Source organism: Tachypleus tridentatus, chromosome 8 (assembly GCF_004210375.1).
Source record: "Tachypleus tridentatus isolate NWPU-2018 chromosome 8, ASM421037v1, whole genome shotgun sequence".
Classification (NCBI taxonomy): Eukaryota; Metazoa; Arthropoda; class Merostomata; order Xiphosura; family Limulidae; genus Tachypleus; species Tachypleus tridentatus.
This window is the reverse complement of record NC_134832.1, coordinates 32537645-32558356: the sequence shown is the minus strand read 5'-3', so window position 1 is coordinate 32558356 and position 20712 is coordinate 32537645. Positions and strand designations below refer to the sequence as shown.

The following is a 20712-nucleotide window of genomic DNA, read 5'->3' as shown; positions in this document are numbered from 1 at the left end:
GCTGTTCTTACATGTATATATATTAGCATTTTAAACTAGTAAACTTCTCTCTTTCCAAATAAGGCGAGGACAAAGGGAGAACAGAAAGATATTTTAACGCAAAGCTTCATAATATGCTATCTGCGCTCGGTCCACTGTAGGGATCGAACCCCGGACTCTAGCGATGTAAGTCCTTAAACTTATCACTCACCCACGGGGGGACACCAAAAGATAGTCCTAATCTACTCATCTTCAGTCATGGCCAGGTGGTTAAGGCACTCGACTCGTAATCCGAGGGTCGCGGGTTCGAATCCCCATCACACCAAACATTCTCGCTTTTTCAGCCGTGGCAGTGTTATAGTGTGACAGTCAATACCAATATTCATTGCCAAAAGAGTAGCCCAAGAGTTGGCGGTGGGTGGTGATGACTAGCTTCCTTCCCTCTAGTCTTACACTGTAAAATTAGGGACGGCTAGCGTAGATAGCCATCGTGTTGCTTTGCGCAAAATTCAAAACAAACAAACCAGAAAAGATCTCATGCCCAACAGCCTTCCGTAGGAACAAACAGTTATACCTGCCCTGTTTGTTTGTTTGTTTTGAATTTCGCGCAAAGCTACTCGAGGGCTATCTGTTCTAGCCGTCCTTAATTTAGCAGTGTACGATTAGAGGGAAGGCAACTAGTCATCACCTCCCACCGCCAACTCTTAGGCTACTCTTTTACCAACGAATAGTGGGATTGACATTATAACGCCCCCACGGCTGAAAGAGCGAGCATGTTTGGCGACCGGGATTTGAACCCGCGATACTCAGAATACGAGTCGAACGCCTTAACCCATCTGGCTTACCTGCCCTTATAGCAGGTATTTCTGCTAGTGATATTTAAAGGGACCTTGGAAGTTTTTTATGTGAGAATTGCTCTAGTTGTCGGTGTTTTGTTGTTGTTGATTTTTACGTTGGGAAACAGTTTTAGAAGTGTACAGATTTGCAACGGCATAGATGAAACTTATTACCTGAGCTTTAACAAATGTTAACCAGGTTATGAAACTTTTTATTTAACCATGCAGCTACCCGGTTTAGAAGAAGCTTTTGGTTTGGACTTTGACGTTAACCGTATAGTTATCGAACTGGTATGAAATTCTTGATATGGAATTTAACATTTGTTAACAAGATATCCGATGTTAAAAGCAATAGTTACATGATCAATAACCTATTGTAAACCGTGCACCATTTCTTCAGATGTTTAAAACATGTCTTCATATTCATTTACAAATAGAAACCACGCGATGACCTGAAGACTCTGTTCTCAAAATCGGTCATTTGAAGTTAATACTCATGTGTAGGCTACCTGCGTCCTGTTCACCACCGGGATCGAGCCCCAGATCCTAGCGTTGCAAGTACATAAACTTACTGCTGGCCACCTACTGGCAGACCATTACTATATAGGAACCATTATGTAAAAAAAAATGAGTTGAGAGGACTGAAATAAAGCTTCCAACACTCACAGCCTCGAAAGTTTGTTTGCCAGAAATTAAAAGCAAAGTTAAACAATAGAGTATCTGTAGTCTCTTCGTTATGACGAGAAGCCCACTTGAAGTAAAATTTTATTCCAAAGACGGCTGGTATGTGTATTAAAACATTATTTTAATTTCTTGTAATACACATAACAGCGCCTTGAAAATATGTGTATTCTGTCTACCACAGGTATCGAAAACCGCAGACATGCCGTAATCTTGAGGCTTTAAATAACATTTCAAAAAACACATAAACAAAATGCGATAACAAGAACGTTTCTAAACTCAGATATTTCTTTTTCGAAAGCGAAGAATTTTCAGGTCTATTATTTTATGATTCACATAAGTATACCCTATGTGACTTACTGTTATAAACGTCGTCTTTTAAGAGGTACTTATCTGGAACACAGTGTCTGATTATCGAATAATTTGGTAATTAGTAGGTTATCATTCTTTGGTCATATAACTAGTCGTCAAGAGAACTGTCATCCGCAACAGACCGAGTAGATAACTGTTGAAACCATGTGTTTTGTAACTAGATTTCTTTGTCTAGAAAGTTCCTATAGTAGTATAATAAGCAGACGATAAACTATCTACCACAGTTACATATATGTTATAAACGAGTTAACTTAACCGCTCGAAATCATAAAGCATTCGAAAAACTTTCGTGTGACCAATATATTCATTAATGAAAAGCAGGGCATGATGAATAATATATAAACAACCCCTCATTTTCCCTTTATACGTTTTTTAATTTTTAGATGGTCTGAAAACGACCCTTTTAGTAACATAAAACATTTTTAGCTTGTTTTATCTCATGCAAAGCTACGAGAGGGATATCTGCGCTAGCTGTCCTTAATTTAGCAGTGTAAGACAATAGGGAAGTCATCATCACCCATCGCAACCTCTTGGGCTACTCTTTTACCAACGAAAAGTGGAATTGATCATCACAATATAACGCCCTTACAACGGAAAGGGCGAGTATGTTTGGTATGACGAAGATTCGAACATGCAACCCTCAGATTGCGAGTCGAGCTTTTTAACCACCTGGTAGTACCGGACTTTTTTTTTTAGATCTATCTGCTGTAAGGGCCGAACCCAGGAAATCAATACAACTGTGAATGTAGTTCTTGTATGAACCAAGTACAAAACTACACGATGAGTTATCTGTGCTCTGCCCATCGCGGGTATCGAAAACCTGTTTCTAGCATTGTATGTCCACAGACATACCACTGCGCTGTTGATGGTAGAATGGGATTCTACGAATATCAAAGAGTTTAAAACAATTCATAAAACAAAGATTAGAAACAAAAACACAATGAACAAAATATTGTCAACTGAAACGTCATGGTACCTAATAGAACTTGTATTTAGTTGCTGACCGCGCTGACTACGCCAGAAGTTATTATATATGTATAATAACCCTAAAGAAAACTACACCAGTCTTCGTATGGACAGGGTAAGCAGCTCTTCCTTTTACCTCGCTCTCTTTCTGTTTTAACGGTTTATGTGAATATTGGTATCATAAACGCTAACACTAATACAGAAGAACATTTCGAAGAACCTATTATTCAGATCAATATTTTTAAAAAAGAAGCTATTGAAGCCAGTGATGGGCGTGCGCAATGATTCATGGGATCGGTGTGTGATAATAACTGAGGTTTCCAGCTGTCTTCCTGAGTGTACAGTCCCTATTGGTTATTGTTTAACGTACTCAGGTCAACAGACAGTGAGAGTATGGTTGCTTTTGTTTATTATTTAACGTATCTAGATCAACAAATAGTGAGCGTATTTCTGTTGTTGCTTAGTGTTCGACGTGCCCCGGTCAACAGAGTGAGTGTGTTGTTGCTGTTGTTCCGATCTATCCTGTCACAAGAACAGAACATGAACTCTTCGTTACCCTGTGGCACAAAAGTATGTATTCAGATTTACACCGCTAAAAACCGGGTTTCGATACCCGCAATGGGCAGAGCACAGAGAGCGAATTGTGTAGCTTTGTGCTAATTCTAAACTAACGAACGAATAAATCCTTAGACACGTCAGCCACTAGGCTAAGCCGGACCTATAATCATTAACGTATATTTTATGACAAGCATGTTTATTCATCAGATATTCAGCATATTACCAGTCGTTAAAAACATTTCGTTATGCATTTAAACGGTTCTGTATAACGACGAAAAAATTTTCCAATGCTTTTACGAGTATTAACGTATTTTTGTTTAAGAAGCTTAGTGAACCGAGCAAGCGTCTGTCCTTGGGCGTGGTGTTTGTTTGGAAGTACGATACATAGCAAGGCGGTGACGTAAAAGATACGCATTTTTTTTAACTTGTTATACTATATACACATAATAACTCGGAAATAAAGTATCTAAACTAGTTCTTTGAGACAACGCTTTAAAGTTGCTTAAAAAGGAAGATTTTATTGTTATCGTTGTCAGTAGTGTGTACGAAGTAGTTATTTAAACCTTATTATTACAAATTTCACATTTTTTTCAGGTACTAATACTTCTAAAGGCAGTAAATAAATATCCCACTAAAAATAACACTTTATAAAGAAATAGCAGTCTGTGAATAACAAACCCTGGAGTGTATATGGAAGAAATAAAAGTATGTTTGTAGCCATGGGCGTCTGTCTGCAGAAATATTTTCCAGCGAGGGGCAAAGTTTTCGGGGGGAGGGGAGGATAGTGGTGTGAAATTCTAAGCTGGATAAAAAATATGTGCGTATGTGCTGAATAAATGAATAAATAATTATATTTTTCATTTTCCAGGGGTGTTCCTGTTGCCTAACGCCCATGTTTGTAGCTGGACAGCCAATGCATCAGTCTTTCAAATGGCAAAGACTGAAATACTTCATTTGAAATAAAACGGGAAGGAACGTAAGAGGTAATATAAGTTAACCTGCTTCGATGTTCTGTCCTGAAGTTATGATGTACAACAATACGCCTCTGCTCAGGTAAAAACCACAAAGTGGTTATCATTTCTAGATTGTAAGTCTGAGGATTCTTGGTTCACTTTCTGCAGAATGGGGCTGTGGATGCGCTATTTTGTCAGACAAGAACTGACTATTAAATGGCTGGTTGCTTTCCCCGTAGTCAATCAGCTCAAAATTATAGACTACTACAAACAGATGGCGGTTCTTCGTATAATTTTCTTCGAAAATTCTCAAACAAATAAAAATAAATTTAACTGATATGGTGTAAATCCATAAGCTAATTATTACAAGTGATTAAATAACAGCAAACAGATAAATAGATAGACATGATTGGTTCATCTACCACAAAATAAATGTTCGTTTAATTTTCCATCTGGATGAGCCCCCCGCTAGTACAGCGGTATGTCTCTGGATTTATAACGCTAAAACCAGGGGTTCGATTCCCCTCGGTGGGCTGAGCAGATAGCCCTTTGTGGCTTTGCTATACGAAGAACACACACACACACACACCCATCTGGATGAAGTTTTCAGACATGGATGTGCCTTCAGTTGAACTGTGTGTCATTTAATAGTTAAAAACGGCTGTTAATGCAAGTTTGACCCGACATGACCAGGTACTTAGAAGTAAAGGTAATCTGAGGTAAAGTACCCGTCATACCAAAACATGTTCACTCTTTCAGCCGGAGGTGGGCCGTTATAAATTGATGGTCAGTCCTACTATTCGTTGGTAAAAGAGCAACCCAACAACTAGCGGTGGACGGTGATAACTAGCTGCCTTCCCTTTAGTCTTATGCTGCTAAATTAGGGATAGCTAATACAGCTTTGCGCGAAATTCAAAGAAACAATAATATGGGTTCGACTTTAATTGGTCAAAATAATTTAAGGTAAATATTGAAGTACGTATAAATACGTTTTACTTAAAGTAATGTCATCCCTATTAACGACTTGGCTAATGAGGACACTCTAGTACGATACTGACTTAATTACGTGTATCTCAACATCTCCTAGCTGTAAGGTCATGGAGGTTCCAAGGCTAAAAGATCATTTAATATAATTGTTGATGAAACTTACAGCAGTTTTAGTGCAATAATAAATAAGCTAGGTTCGCTAAGTGATGACATAAACACAGGAAACAGATGTATAATCATATACGAAAGTACAGAGGGCGTTTCTTGCATATTTAGGCTTGGTAACTGCAATACTGTAATGTTTGTTGGTGCTCTGAACTTAAGCTTTATATTCGTTTCTCATAAGAAATACCTAAAATGTACACTCGGTGTGCACAGGAGATACTGTTAGTTTCATTCAATCTTGTGAAGATTACACTGTTTTAGAGGATTCTGACTACATTAAAATAACTCATTACATTCAGATGTTTTTAGCCGTAGCATAACAGCTCATAGAATGGCTTTGAGGTTTATGTTTGTTGTTGTTGTGTTGATGTTTTATCAAGTACAAATTTTCAGCTCATAGCTCCGTCATTTCTTGACCGATACCAGATATAATTGCAGTTTTGGACTCAAGAGGTCAAATCTTTTCAATTGTTGTATTTGACCACATCCAAGGTCTCATAAAAAATAATTTACTCTAACCCTGTCTAACAGAATTTCAACTTGAGGGTAGACTGATAAAAACCCTGATGAGTAATAAAATCGAATCGGGTACACGAGCGCCCTACGTTTGGTAATACTGACGCATAAAAATATAACTTATGAAATGAGGGGGAGAGAGCTAATAGATTATTTTATTCTAATCTTGTCTAAAAGAATTTTAAGCACCGCTGCTATTGAGAATTCCCTCCTGCTTTTAAAGCCGCGGTATAACGGCTCACGGAGTGACTCGTAGGTTGTTTTATTTCAAGAACAAACATTAAGCTCATAGTTATGTTATCTCTTGACCGATTTAAGTTCTAATTAAAGTTTTGGACTCAGGATGTCAAACGTTTTTGATTGATGTATTTGACCACGTTCAAGGTCTCATAGATTAATTTACTCTAATCCCACCTAAAACAGTCTCAAGAGACGCGGTTATTGAAGATTCCCTCTTGTTTTTGGTATTACTTCTTATCGATACACTTATTTTTCAGGTTAAAAAGTTAAAATTATTTTTTACTCTAGAAATGAGTCTAACTAGTTTATTTCTCTTGTTAATTTCTTTCTACCTGTGAAAGATAGCGATTAGAATATTATCATTATTTCGTATTTTCTTCCAAAAATAATTGTATATTCTACAGCAATATGCCTTGCTTTTGTCTAAATTATTTAACACGTGTTTTATTAGTTCTTAAGGACTTCTAAAGTGAACGGCTTACTCATAAAGTTGATGTATACTATTTCTCATAACCTCCACTTTACTGCAATGTTTGGTTTTATTAGCCTAATACATCTAACTACTCAAACACGTTAAGGGCTCGACATGGCCAGGTGGTTAAGACGCTCGACTCGTAGCCTGAAGGTCGCAGGTTCGAATCCCCGTCACACCAAACATGCTCGCCCTTTCAGTCGTGGGGGTATTATAATGTGCAGTCTATCCCACTATTCGTTGATAAAAGAGTAGCCCAAGAGTTGGCGGTGGGTGGTGATGACTAGCTGCATTCCCTCTAGTCTTTCACTGCTAAATTAGGGACGACTAGCGCAGATAGCCATCGCGTAGCTTTATGTGAAATTCAAAAACAAACAAACAAACAAAGACATTAGATATTTCTCATAAGCTCCACTGTGCTACAATATTAATTCAACTTTTCTTTCAACTAAATACTTTGTTTCTAACAAAGTCAGTTGAAAAATCTACTGGTCTCCTGCTGGGTCAGCGGTAAGTTTATGGACTTACAACGCTACAATCCGGGATTCGATTTCCTGCTGTGGACAGAGCAGATAGCCGAATGTGGCTTCACTATAAAATAACCAAATAAATTAAAAGTTATCGAATAGAAAAAGCCACACAAGAACATTTTGTACTCTAAAAAAGGTTTTCTACTTAGACCACGAATAAATAATTAAATAAGAAGACACGAACAGCTTACCAGTGCTGCTATATAATTTGTCCAGTTCAGACGTATGGTTATGATAGTAGTACAAATTAGAAGTCATGTTTGCTTGAAACAACTCCACAATATAACTTATTTTAGTATAATTATTTACTGGTTTGTCCAGTTTACAAAAGAAAGTACCTTTCTATTAAAAAATTAAACAAAATAATTTTATCTTCACAGTGGTGTGTGTGTGTGTTTTATATCTAAGCCACATGGAGCTATAGGCTGTGACCACCGATGGGAACCGAACCCCTGATTTTAGCGTTGTAAATCCGAAAACTTAGAGCTGTCCCAAAGGTGGTTAAGACACTCTACTTATTATTTGAGGGTCGCAGATCAGAATCCCCGTCACACCAAAAATGCTCGTTCTTACAGTCGGCGGTGGGTGACTATGACTAGCTGCCTTCCCTCCAGTCTTACACTGCTAGATTAGGGACGGCTAGCGCAGATAACACTCGTGAAGCTTTGCTCGAAATTCAAAATAAACCAAACTGTAGTCCCAGCGGGCGACTCTCTTTACAATCGATAAAAACTCTCAAACTACTAGAATCTTATACCTATTTGAATAAAAGTCTCATCATATTAAAAATAGCAGAAGAATTTTGATGAAAAAATAAATCGGCAATAAAAATATTTCTAAACGGATTTTACATAAAATCTTTGTACAGATGAAACCCACAAGTTTAGCCCAAACAATAAGTGTCTGTCAAGTTCACAAGCCGCACAAATTGACGAACATTACAACCATTCCAGGGGATGAGTAATCCCACCCCCAAACAAAATATTCTAATTTTAGGTCAACAACAGTTACCCCGAGTAAGAACCGGGTTTACACAGTCACACTGTTTCTCTATGCTAACGTTTATTTTAACCAATGTTTCGGTTTTAACCGATTAAAGATTTAATATATAACGCTGGCGCCAGGGAGGGCAGAAGGTACAGGATGGGTGGAGAAAAGCCACACGCCACTCGTGAAGTCATAACGGGAAGCGCTGCTTATTCAACAATTTCCCCAATTAAATAATTTCCAAATTCAACCCCTAGCGGCTGGGAGAAGATTTGTTGGAGAGGAAAGCAGCTTTCTATAAGAACAGGGCTCGTTTTTTGTCATTTTTTTTTAATTTTTCGCCAGTTTTTATCAACGTGTTCCTCGTGATCTAACGTGAAAAAGATATATTCAGATATTTGAGGATTTTCATTACTTTTTATACCTGATAAATAACTAAACAATAATATACATTCGCGTGGCAATCTGTTACTTCACATATCTTATATATATCACAATTTTTTTCATTTTAATACTTTTAAAAGTTTGTTAATTGTGTTCTATACGTGTCGATGGATAGTGATGACTAGCTGCCTTCCTTCTATTCTTACACTGTTAAATTAGGGACGGTTAGCGGAGATAGCCCTCGTGTATCTTTGCGCGAAATTATATCTGTTATACTGAGTGGCGATTAAGAAGAATAAAAGCACGACATGAAAATAGGTATTTCAAAGTCAGAGTTCCTACAACTGATTTCGAGCAAAGATCTGTTAAAAACTGTTAATGCTGTTTACAAATATTGTAGACAGTCAAACTTTCCACTTCCGTTTTAACGCATATATATTCATTAAATTCATTAAAGCCCATATCAACAAGTACCATTAAAATAAATCTCGTTGAAATTAAACAGAAAAAATGTAATGATTTTTCTTCAGAACTGTTCTTCTACTATGATGATGTGCACCCATACCATTTAGTGTTGACCATATCTACAAACATGAATAATTTAGAATGTCACGTGTTAAATGCCTTACTTGGCAGACAGTAAGCCACGAGTATCAGATAGCTGATAATTTGAATTAACTTTAACCCTTTCTCTATGTTAAGGTTTTATGAATACCCTTATTTCACTTCTTACTCCAGTATTAGTGAAGCATATCCTTCCAGTATTATTGAAAGAAAGTGTAATATAGAGTTTTAGGAACTCAAAACCCTAGGCTTAAATTTTCTTTCCAGTAAAAATAAGTTAGCCTGTTATCATTCACGTGCACTTTGAGGGTCACATGTGATGCTCATATGAAGCTCTCTTTTAATGTTTCGCGTCGAACCCAAACAACCAGTTTTTACTGCCACGTTCTCAAGCATCAACTGCTTAACAAATAAACGTAGCTTTGTATCACATACTATACCCAGCTGGTTTAGCATTGTGTTCTGTCAGTCACGTATAATGCACAGGACAAGGATAGGGGTTAAGAGCATTATTTTAGTGCCATAAGTACCACCAAGGGTAATGTTTTTAGCAACCAGAATGTTTAATCAGTAGGTAACACGCAGCTTATAAGCATTTGTTCTTAATAATGTGTTTTCTGAAGCGTAGTTGGACTGTTTCCCTAATAATTCAGCGTTGCTTGTAAACAGTGGGATGAACACGAACAAAACACTTTGTGACAATTGTGAAAGTTTTTTATCAACGTAAGTTTATACTCTCATATAAAGTTAGAGTCCATAAACGATCGGTTACAAATCAGTAATACGTCTTTTCAATTCGTTGAAATGATTGAACTTACTTCTGTACAGAATAATTAGGGTATCAGTGTATCCTGTCAGTTATATCACAGCGTACCTTTATTCTTGATGACGAGAAACTCACTTGAAATAAAAATGTATCTCAGAATGGCTGGTATGGGTATTAACACTTTTATTGATAAAGAGAGAAGAACGTTTCGACTTTCCTAGGTCATCTTCAGGTTAACAAAGAGAGTTTGCAACTGACCGTTATAGAGACATGTATGAGCGACAAAAGTATAAACGGGTACGAGATTGTAGGGGGGTTGCAGTTGGATGTTAGGTTATTAATTAGTATAGGTATAAAGGTGTTCCTTTACATTGGTTTAATTTTGGTTTTAGTTGCTGTATAAGTAGGGCTTCTTTGATTTTGCGTTTGTGTATATATACGTACCTTTATGTAACGTTATTGCGAAGTATACCTTCAAGTGACGTCAAATAAGCAAACACAGAAATGTTTTGGTATGCCTGGCTTTGTCTGTCATCTTATACATAAATATACATTACTTGTATTGCATAAACAATGTCTGGAAGTTTAATCAAATATACAACATAAGGATACACGGCTGTACTTATAAAGTACTGTGATTTTGTACTTCGTATCAATAGACAATTCACTTATTTAAACACCGATTTAGGCTAAGCCTTTCTAGGAAATGTGTTACGATCGAAGCTTCTGGTATCAACCAAAAAGGTTGTTCATAACATAGCCTAAGTGTTTAGGATTTAGAGATACCCACAGTTTATCAGTACATCTAAAATACACTAAAACCCAAAGGATTATTTGTTTGTAGTTGTGCACAACGCTACACAGTTCTATTTGTGCTCTGCACACCACGGGTATCGAAACCCCTTTTCTATCGTTGTAAATCGAACCCATGATTTTAGCGTTGTACAACCGAAGACTTACTGTGCCACCGCGGGAACAAGCAAAAGGAATAGGCACGCAAATTCCGGGATAGCCAGGACGTTAAGGCACTCGACTCGTAATCCAAGGGTCGCGGGTTCGAATCCCCGTCACACCAAGCATGCTCGCCCTATCAGCCGTGTGGGCGTAGTAATGTGACGGTCAATCTCACTATTCGTTGGTAGAAAGCATCCCAAGAATTGTCGATGGATAGTGATGACTAGCTGCCTTTCCTCTATTCTTACACTGTTAAATTAGAGACGGTTAGCGGAGATAGCCCTCGTGTATCTTTGCGCGAAATTCAGAACAAACAAACAGACACGCAAAATAACCCACGCGGAATCGATAAAACACATCACAATTAATTCAATGTATACAAGGTAAAAATGTATATATCAAATATTAAAATACAGCTCCATGTATGTTAGCTAAACCTCAGAGTAAAAAAAAAACGAGAATTATACAATATTGAGTGGCAATCTGTTAATTTACATATCTTATATATATCACTTTTTTTCATTTTAATACTTTTAAAAGTTTGTTAATTGTGTTCTATCCGCGATCTGTCCGCTATAAGGAATCGATCCCTGGATTTTAGTGTTGTGAGCCTTCTAAATTATCGCTCATAAGGTTTAGTACTTCGTTATAAAAGTTTCCTCTTAGGTAAGTAAAATACCACATGGGTCAACTAGTAAAGGCATCATAGATCAGTTTTACATAAAAATATTACGAATGTTTATTGAAGTTTACTTGTCTTTAAACCATTTTCATCAATCGTGATGGTTTTACTCAGTTGTGATGGTTCCTGCCACGTAACTGTAGCGTGAATTAAATCTGTAAACATTGAAGCTTATTACTTATTTTGTTGCTGTTTTTTTTTCTCCTCTGAACCTTAATTATCACCGCGACCTAGGGTGTTGGAGGTGTTTTCACCCCCGTGTGTGTGCGTGCGTGCTTGTCAGCAAGATTACTCGTAAACGACTGAACAAATTTGAACAAAAGTAAGGATGTTCAAGATAAAAGGTCAAGGTCACTGAAAGTTCCTATCTATTAACATAAGGCCAATTTTTCACACATTTGTTTTACTCTCATTATAACTCAGTCAAAAATTATCGGATTTTGATGAAACTTGGCGAGACTTGCGTGGTATATTGTTCCTCACTATTTGCCAAAAAAAAATTTCGTATCCGTTGATAATGACGGACATACGGACATATTTTGTTATTTTTCGAGAGACGTCTATGATCTGCCCCTCTAGTTACAGTTAAGAAAAAATTAAGTAAGATTTTACGATAATGGTAAAGTATGGAAGAAATAGCCTTGCCAGTCAGTCAGTAAACCTAACTTTTCTGACGTCATGACTTATCACACCTTCTGCAAAATGCTGACGTTTTAAATGTTTGTGTCTACGTATGCTTCCTAAAAAAAAAAGAGAGGGGTGACAGGATCTTACAATATCCAGTAAAATGGTCTTCAGTCACTTCGAACACCAGAAAGTTAATAGGTTCACGATTCCCGTAATCTGATTTGTGTTTTTTGGTTTTAAATATCGACTTATTATGAAGAGATAAAAATCCTAAAATTAATTTGTTAGATGGAAATAAAAGAGTCGATAATATAGGATAAACATGTTAAGATAAAACTGCAGAAAGTAAGTGTGTTTAAACTGTTTATTTTCATATTAATTTCGTTGTATTTTTGTTCCCTCAGTCCCACCATATATAGGCCCTCACTGCCTCAAAACATGTCCAGAGTTTTACTCTAATATTACAAGGTTTACGATCAAATATTTCCCTTTCAACCCCATCTGCTTCAGATATGACAAGCCTTGGTTTTCCTTCAAATTGGCATCCTCCTACACGCAATCCGAAGCCTGTGCAATATAACATTAGTAAGAATTATGGATGTTAAGGCTAGCCAATTTTAAAATTGTTGTCATTTAAACACTGTTGTATTGGCCACTTAACCATTTAAAGAAGTTGAGTTGTCAGAGTGTTTGATGTAATAAGACATCAGTTGATGTACAATCAAAGCGGATAAAGCAATAGACGTTTGAACAACTAGAATATAACTGCAGTACTTTCTCGCTCTCTCTATATATAAACGTATTTCTTTATTAAACACAACTCTACGAGGCCACTCCCGGTAGCTCAGCGGAAAATATGCAGACTTTTAACACTAAAAATTGAGTTTCGATACCTGCGGTGGACAGAACGTAGATAACCTATTTTCCAGCTTTTCGTTTGACGACAAACAAACATATTCTTTAAAAAGATGTATATACAACATATGATCACTTTCTAAGTTAATAAAACGTTCTTTTAAGTGTGTATTTCGACCACCATCAAGTTAAAGAGATATTAAACATTACAAACATTTTTTAAAAAAACAAAACAAGAAAACACCTACAATTTTGGATAATAAACGTATAAATAACTCATATGATGGAAGTCATGTTGATGCATCAGTGTCCAATGTTAAAACAACCCACGCGGGATGTGTCACATGCAAAAATAGGACATAGTCGTGAGAAAACAGAGCACAAAACGGAACTAATGTCCTGAAATCCTGTACACACAAGTAACATAAGAAGGTTCCCTACGTTAAATACCGACAATAGAGGCGGTGTTTTAATTTTAACACTAGAGCTTTAAGGAATTTATAAGAAAAGGGAATGCCAAATAAAGAATTTCATATTTGCTGGAAACTTGTGATTTTCACAAGGACCAGTAAGACTGTCCATACAGTTCGTGATCTTAGCAAGGATCAGTTAAACTGTCCGTACAGTTTCGCCAAAAATATATGTATTTTGTAGAGTCATTAAAAAAAAAACTAATACATTTGTGTTTTACTGTCAATAAGCCATTAGAGCTTTGTTGTTGTTTTTTTTTAATTTCGCGCAAAGCTACACGAGAGCTATCTGCGCTAGCCGTCCCTAATTTAGCAGTGTAGGAATAGAGGGAAGGTAATAGTCATCACCACCCACCGCCAACTCTTGGGCTACTCTTTTACCAACGAATAATGGGATTGACCGTCACATAATAACGCCCCCAGGGTTGAAAGGGCGAGCATGTTTGGTGTGATGGGGATTCGAACCTGCAACCCTCAGATTACAAGACGAATTCCTTAACCACCTGGCCATGACAGGCTTTTTTTAATGGTAAGAATAAACTTCTTCTGTTCGTACGTTAGCATTTCTTAAGTTACCATGTTTTCCTGATGCACTCGTGGGTTTTTATTCAAAGTAAGACTTTTCATGTATTTATTTCCATTACATGAGCAACAAAATAAATTAGAATGTAAGTAACCTGAGCTGCTTATTCTATGTTTTCCGCTTGTGAGGCGGTGATTTCTGTCGAGAAACAAATCTTCATCAGATATACAAACAAACAATGACAGTATAAATAAAATATTACTAAGAGGGTTAAAATATTTGTTTAAAAGAAAAGGCAGACAGTCACCCGAGTCAAAGCATTTTTGTTCCACTAAGCTAATAGTGCCCTCTGGCGGTATAAGAGATTTGGACAAAAATTGTCGGTAAGACTGTATTCCTTTCACGTTAAGATTGCATAGAAATTTCCCAGAATCCTTTATTTTATAAGAACAGTTTAAATACTAGCTCGTACATTCCCCACTTCGGAGAGACATGTCTAACGTCTCGTGAAAAAAATGAACGCATCAGCCAAAGACGTCTGTTTAAATAACCTCAGCGCTTATTATGACCTACTGTGTCGCTCACGTGCATGTGTAATACACATATAGCGATTGTCTTCTCACAACAGGATCATAATGGCGATGGTATTTAAAGTTTGTTGAAAGAACTTTTTTTTTCCATTTTTCCTTTCGTGCTGGAACCTCAAAGGATGGTTAAACCACCCGTAAAAAAAAAAAAAAATACCATTGCTTTCTCGTCATAAAATTGTGTAAATTGTATCACGATTTGGTCCGAGTTTGGTTCCACGTTGAGTAATATTTGTTACACGTAATTCCTTGTACTTTTAAACTGGGCTAACCAATCAGTCATTGTTAATTTGTGTTTCATTGTATGTATTACAAAGCATCAGTTGAATGTACACGTTAGAAGAAGTATTCTTATTTGGAGGAGGTATTTTTTCTTTATCTCAGGACGTCTGGTATGGGTATTAACATTTTTATTAAAATAAAACGGAAAACAACGTTTCGACCTTCTTAGGTCATCTTTAGGTTAACAAAGAGAGAGTTTGCAACTGACCATTGCTGGGCACATGTCTTAGGGACGAGAGTGTAAACATGTTTCATTTTAGTAAAACTGTTAATACCCGTGCCAGATGTCCTGAGATACATTTTTACTTCGAGTGGGCAGGTGGTTAAGGTAAAGCTACACTAGGGCTATCTATGCTAGCCGTCCCTAATTTAGCAGTGCAAGCCTAGAGGGAAGGCAGCCAGTCATCACCACCCAAAGCCAACTCTTGGGCTACTCTTTTACCAATGAATAATGGGATTGATCGCCACATTATGACGCCCCCACAACTGAAAGAGCAAGCATGTTTGGTGTGACAGAAATTCGAGCCCGTGACCCGCAAGTAACGAGTCGAACATCCTAATCAATTGGCCTTGTTAGGCCATGCTCATTTGTCCTTAAAATACGCTGCTGGCGGAAATCTTAAGGCCAATTAGCATAAAGAAAAAAATAAGCATTTTGCGTTGTTAGACTCAACCACTTATTTTGGTAGAGCTTCGAAAGATGAAAATAAGAAAAGGAAAAATAAAAATAAAATACTGAAACGAAGCGTTATTCGGTAAACACGAAACGAAATTTAGTCATTTGTGTTCAAGCACAAGCGTTGTCAACATCTTCCACTAACATCTCCTGTGTTTCATTAGGTAAAAACATGGCAAAGGCTAAAAAGTTGGCAGAGTTCGAACATGACAGAATTCTCGTCATTGGGCGTAGTAGAACTGCTGTTGCAAATGTTTTAAAAGATCCTGCGGGATACAGAACGAGAATTTCAAGTGATTGGCCAAGAAAATTTCGCCGGTGTTAAGCAGGAGAATTCGACGGGTTGTCGGGCAAGACATCAGCCGATCGTCGAAGCATATTAAGGTCCTTACGGGCGCAGAATGCAGCTCAAGAACAATAAGACGACATGTACGAGAGAAAGGCTTCAAAAACCGTAAACGTCTTCAAAGGCCACGCCTTCTTCCACACCAGGAAACAGCTCGGTTAAACTTTGTTGAAAAGCACCAAACATGGGACGTAGAAAAATGAAAGAAGGTTTTGTTCTCTGATGAGAAATAATTTAACCTGGATGGTCCAGATTGTTTTCAACGTTACTGGCACAATAAGGATATCCCACCAAAGACATTTTCTACACGACACAGTGGAGGAAGTTCCATCATGATTTGGGGTGTTTTCTTCTTCCATGGAACAATGGAGCTTCAGGTTATACAGGGGCGTCGAACAGCAGCTGGCTACATTGGCATGTCGAATAGAGCATCCTCATTGATTGAAAGCCCTCGCTTGTGTGGAAATGACTGGATCTTTCAGCAGGACAAAGGACTTTTTCATGACGAATAATGTGATTCTTTTGGACCATCCAGCGTGTTCGCCCGAACTGAACCCCACTGAAAATGTTTGGGGGTGGATGGCAAGGGAAGTCTATAGAAATGAACGTCAATTACAAACAGTGCACGATCTTCGTGAAGCCATCTTCACCACTTGGAATAACATTCCAGGCAGCCTTCTGCAAATGTTTATATCGACCATGCCAAAGCGAATGTTTGCAGTTATTCGTAATGACGGCTGTGCAACTTGTTGGGCATTTCCTACCCTATTTAGGATTTTTTTCTGGTATGGTCTTAAACTTTTGACCAGCTAGTATTTAGGCTAATTTCATAGTGTTGACATTTTTCCTATTAAATGCTAAAAAGGTTTTTTATTTTTATTTTCCCTTTTCTTGTTTTCATCTTTCGAAGCTCTTCTCAAATAAGTGGTTGAGTCTAACAACGCAAAATGCATTTTTCTCTTTATGTTCATTGGCCTTAAGATTTTGGCCAGCATGTGTATGCACTAGGATGTATACAAAGTTACGTACAAATGCACAGAGTTAAAATCGTATATTAACAGCATTATGTGAATAAGCATTAAAACAGAGCAAACTTTAGAAACCAAAAACAAATCATCAAAACATATATATAATGCTTATTTTGAGTCAACCGAATCTGTTTGTTTTGAGTGAAGTAAAAGGCTACACAATGGGCTATCTGTGCTCTTTCCACCACGGGTATAGAAATCCGTTTAAACAGATCATAAACACCTAAATGACTGAATATGACCTCTGATGTGTCCAAACATTTCACCCGACTCTTTTGTTTGTTTTTGTTAAACTCTCTTTGGCCACTTAAGATTAATATATAAATCTGATCTTAGGGTTAAGTTAAATTATTAGTCGTTCATTAACATAAAGATAATACTGAAATGTTTATATATATACATATATCGTGGTATACTAGAAGGTGTTTCGAGTAGCTAGGGCACATCAAATGTTTGTTACACACACTTATTGTTGCTCTTTTGACTGAAAATAACATAATGGAAAAGAAAACGAAGAAAGAAATATAATTTTTATTCACTAAGGATACGATGTCTTAAACTATCATGAAATTCTCTTAACAACACGACACACACACATACAAAAATAGTAAGCGGAAAGCGGAAAGACAATATTGGTGAGGATTCGCTGCGTTACATTATCATGTAATCACCTTAAAAACAGAACACAAAATATCCAGAAAAGGAAAGTGAAATACAAAAGGTGGTTTTCATTCGGTAAAGACACACAATTTTAAATTATCAAAAAATAACCTAAGAAACGTGATACATAATATCACAAAATAAAAACGACGAATGCAGTATCTAGTTTAATAAATAGTGTTCTAAATTTTTATAGAGTTGCTTCAAATTACCAGGAAAATTGGTTTGGTTTGTTTTGGATTTCGCGGAAAGCTACACGAAGGCTATCTGCGCTAACCGTCCTAAATTTAGCAGTGTAAGACTAGAGGGAAGGCAGCTAGTTATTACCACCTACCTGTGACTCTTGGGCTATTATTTTACCAACGAACAGTTGGAATGACCGTCACATTATAACGCACCCACGGCTGAAAGGGCGAGCACGTTAGGTGTAATGGGGATTCGAACCCGCAACTCTCGAATTACGGGTCGAGTGCCTTAACCACCTGGCCATGCCGGGGCCTACCAGGAAGAGGAAATCGGATAGAGCAACATTTACGTTTTTAATAATTCTATACATTTAAATTTTCAGGGAATCACCTTAAAATAATAACAAGATCCTTAAAAATGCCTTTTAAGACTAAAAGTGACAAAAAAAATTGGATCACGAAATATTTGGAACTATATTGAGTTTCATTCAGTAACGTATAGTGACTGACAGAACCTTTGCTGATTTTGGATGCAACTTCTCACGAAGAGATAATTTACACTGACAGTAAACATTTCTAAAGCTTAATAGATAAACTTAATACAAAAACGTAACCATGGAAACAGGGATAATTAAAAAGAACACCCACAATTTTACCGGCAAGTGAGAGAAACAAATGTAAATACACCCACTGGTAATAATATAAGCATAATCTGATGAAACTAGACCCGAAACATATCCATAAAATGCTTCAGTTTCTAAGACGTTTGTAGCAGTCGTTCCTGGATTAATTTTCAGTTTTAAAATCACGCATGCGCGATGCGAACGTTTCATTTAATAATATAGTAATTGGTGATGACGAGAAACCCATTTGAAGTAAAAATGTATCTCAAGACGGCTGGTATGGATATTAAAACTTTTATTAAAATAAAGTAGAGAATAACGTTTCGACCTTCTTAGGTCATCTTCAGGTTCTCTACTTCATTTTAATAAAAGTTTTGGTACCCCTACCAGCCGTCCTGAGACACAATATAGTAATTGTACTGATCGCAGACCTATTAGTAGAAGAAGGGGAGACTTTAATGTGGTCCCCAGCTGGGACAGCTATATTAGTTTAACACAGCTAACTACTAAAAAGCATTACATATAATAGTTCTCGTAATATCCAATTTGTTACAGTATTAATTCAACTTTTGTTCCCACTAAATACCCAGAGGTGTTTTTAATAAAGACATTCGAAAAAAGTACTGGTCTCCTGCTGGGTCAGCTGTAAGTTTGTAGACATTTACTTGTTTCGCGCGTTAAAGAGAGCAGAAGTATGGGTGGTTGAGTAAAGGTTACTTCAATATTGAATTCTCAGAGTGTACAGGAGGGGGGAGTAGATAAAAAGGACAGTATTATCCATTTTGTCCAATTTTAATTTAAATTAACTGCTCCATTTTCACATTCACAGGTGGAAAGGCGTGGTTTGAACATCGGGTTAGGTACTAAGAAAGCCAGATATGGCAATAAATTTTCTTTCGTTAAAATTATATCCTTGGAAGTGACCTATGACGTCACAAAAACGGTAGAATGTATGAAGAAGACAAACGACAGAAGAGTTCAGGTCAAGTACCATCGTATTTGTGTGTTTGTTCAGTATTATTTAGCTTATTTTTATATTAGCCTAAAATAATCAAAAATTCTCGGCGACTGTTTTACAGTATGAGTACAACAAAAAAAAGGTTTAGACACTGGCTATAACATATAGAAATAACTCAAAACCCCAATCTGCAATTATGAAAAGCTAAAAAAAAAAAGAATGTTTCAAGTGACAGCGCCACCTTTTTTGTCGTGGTTTTCTATCATTTTCAACCTTCCAGGATCAATCGTACAAATAACTTTTTTTGGGGGTAGGGGGAGCGAAAACAAAGATTCTGAATTATTTTTAATTGTAGATGAACAATAAGCCGATAAAAATATGTTGAATTAATTAAATGATACAGTGTGTATATTTTTACTACAGCACGCTTTCACTACTACTAAAGTAGAAGGGAAGTACATTTTAAAATCACATTTTAACGCATTTTTATAGGTTTGGGGACATCGAACTTTTCCCTTCACATTAAAGGAGTCTCAGAGTTTGGGTACCACTGGCCTAGCATACTTATTGCCGTGAACAATGGTACATTGAAGTTTAGGGCAACCTAGGGTATCGTACTATACCGTACGTATTAAGTTTTAAAAGTATGAAGTTTCCGGAAACAAAACTTCAGCCTACGAAAACTAATAGAAATATTAATTTATACCTTGGGAGATGGTGAGAGTTTGCTGGAAACCTGAAGGCTAGAAGTACTGGAAAACAGTGATGATACTGGCTCGTGGACTCCACTGCTACCGAGACTTAGCGTAGAACTTAGGCTGACGGTGTCCCGAGTGGGTGTCTTACACCGGTAAGACGCCAAGCTAGAGGTCGAGAAATGCACGTGTTTCAACATCCTTGCACGTGGGTAATAATAATACTATCCCGCTTCTGTTTTTTGTTCTTTTTGTGACATCTACTTTATGACCGCAAAGTCACTCAAACTGTAAACAAACTCTGTAAGGTCAAGAGAGAACTCTAAACTAAAATAGGCATTAAGTTGACCCCCGAAAGATGCTCTGGTTCTCCTAAGTAAACACCGTTTTCGTTCGGAACGAAGAGAAAAGCGTTCATCGTGTCGTACGAATCGCGTGTTCTAGTATAGTACTAGCATGTGGAATGAGCTGGCCGTTGTATTGACAGCGTCATCTCCGCCTGACGTAAGCTAACTCAGTGGCGTAAGCCCATTGGTCTAGCAAGTGTTCCTATAGAAACGACCTTTTTGCGGCTCTTTGGTGGTATTGAAGAGATACATTCGAAG

General features: G+C 37.1%; 1 protein-coding gene across 1 annotated transcript in view; it reads right to left on the bottom strand.

Annotated features, from left to right (window-relative positions):
• Window positions 1-20643, bottom strand: part of LOC143222114 (uncharacterized) — a 51447-nt gene extending 30804 nt beyond the window's left edge. Inside the window, exon 1 of the mRNA XM_076448089.1 lies at window positions 20119-20643. Within this exon, the coding sequence (XP_076304204.1) occupies window positions 20119-20307 (189 nt within the window). The 5' untranslated portion in view covers window positions 20308-20643. The remainder of the gene's footprint in view (window positions 1-20118) is intronic.
• Window positions 20644-20712: the final 69 nt, after the last annotated feature.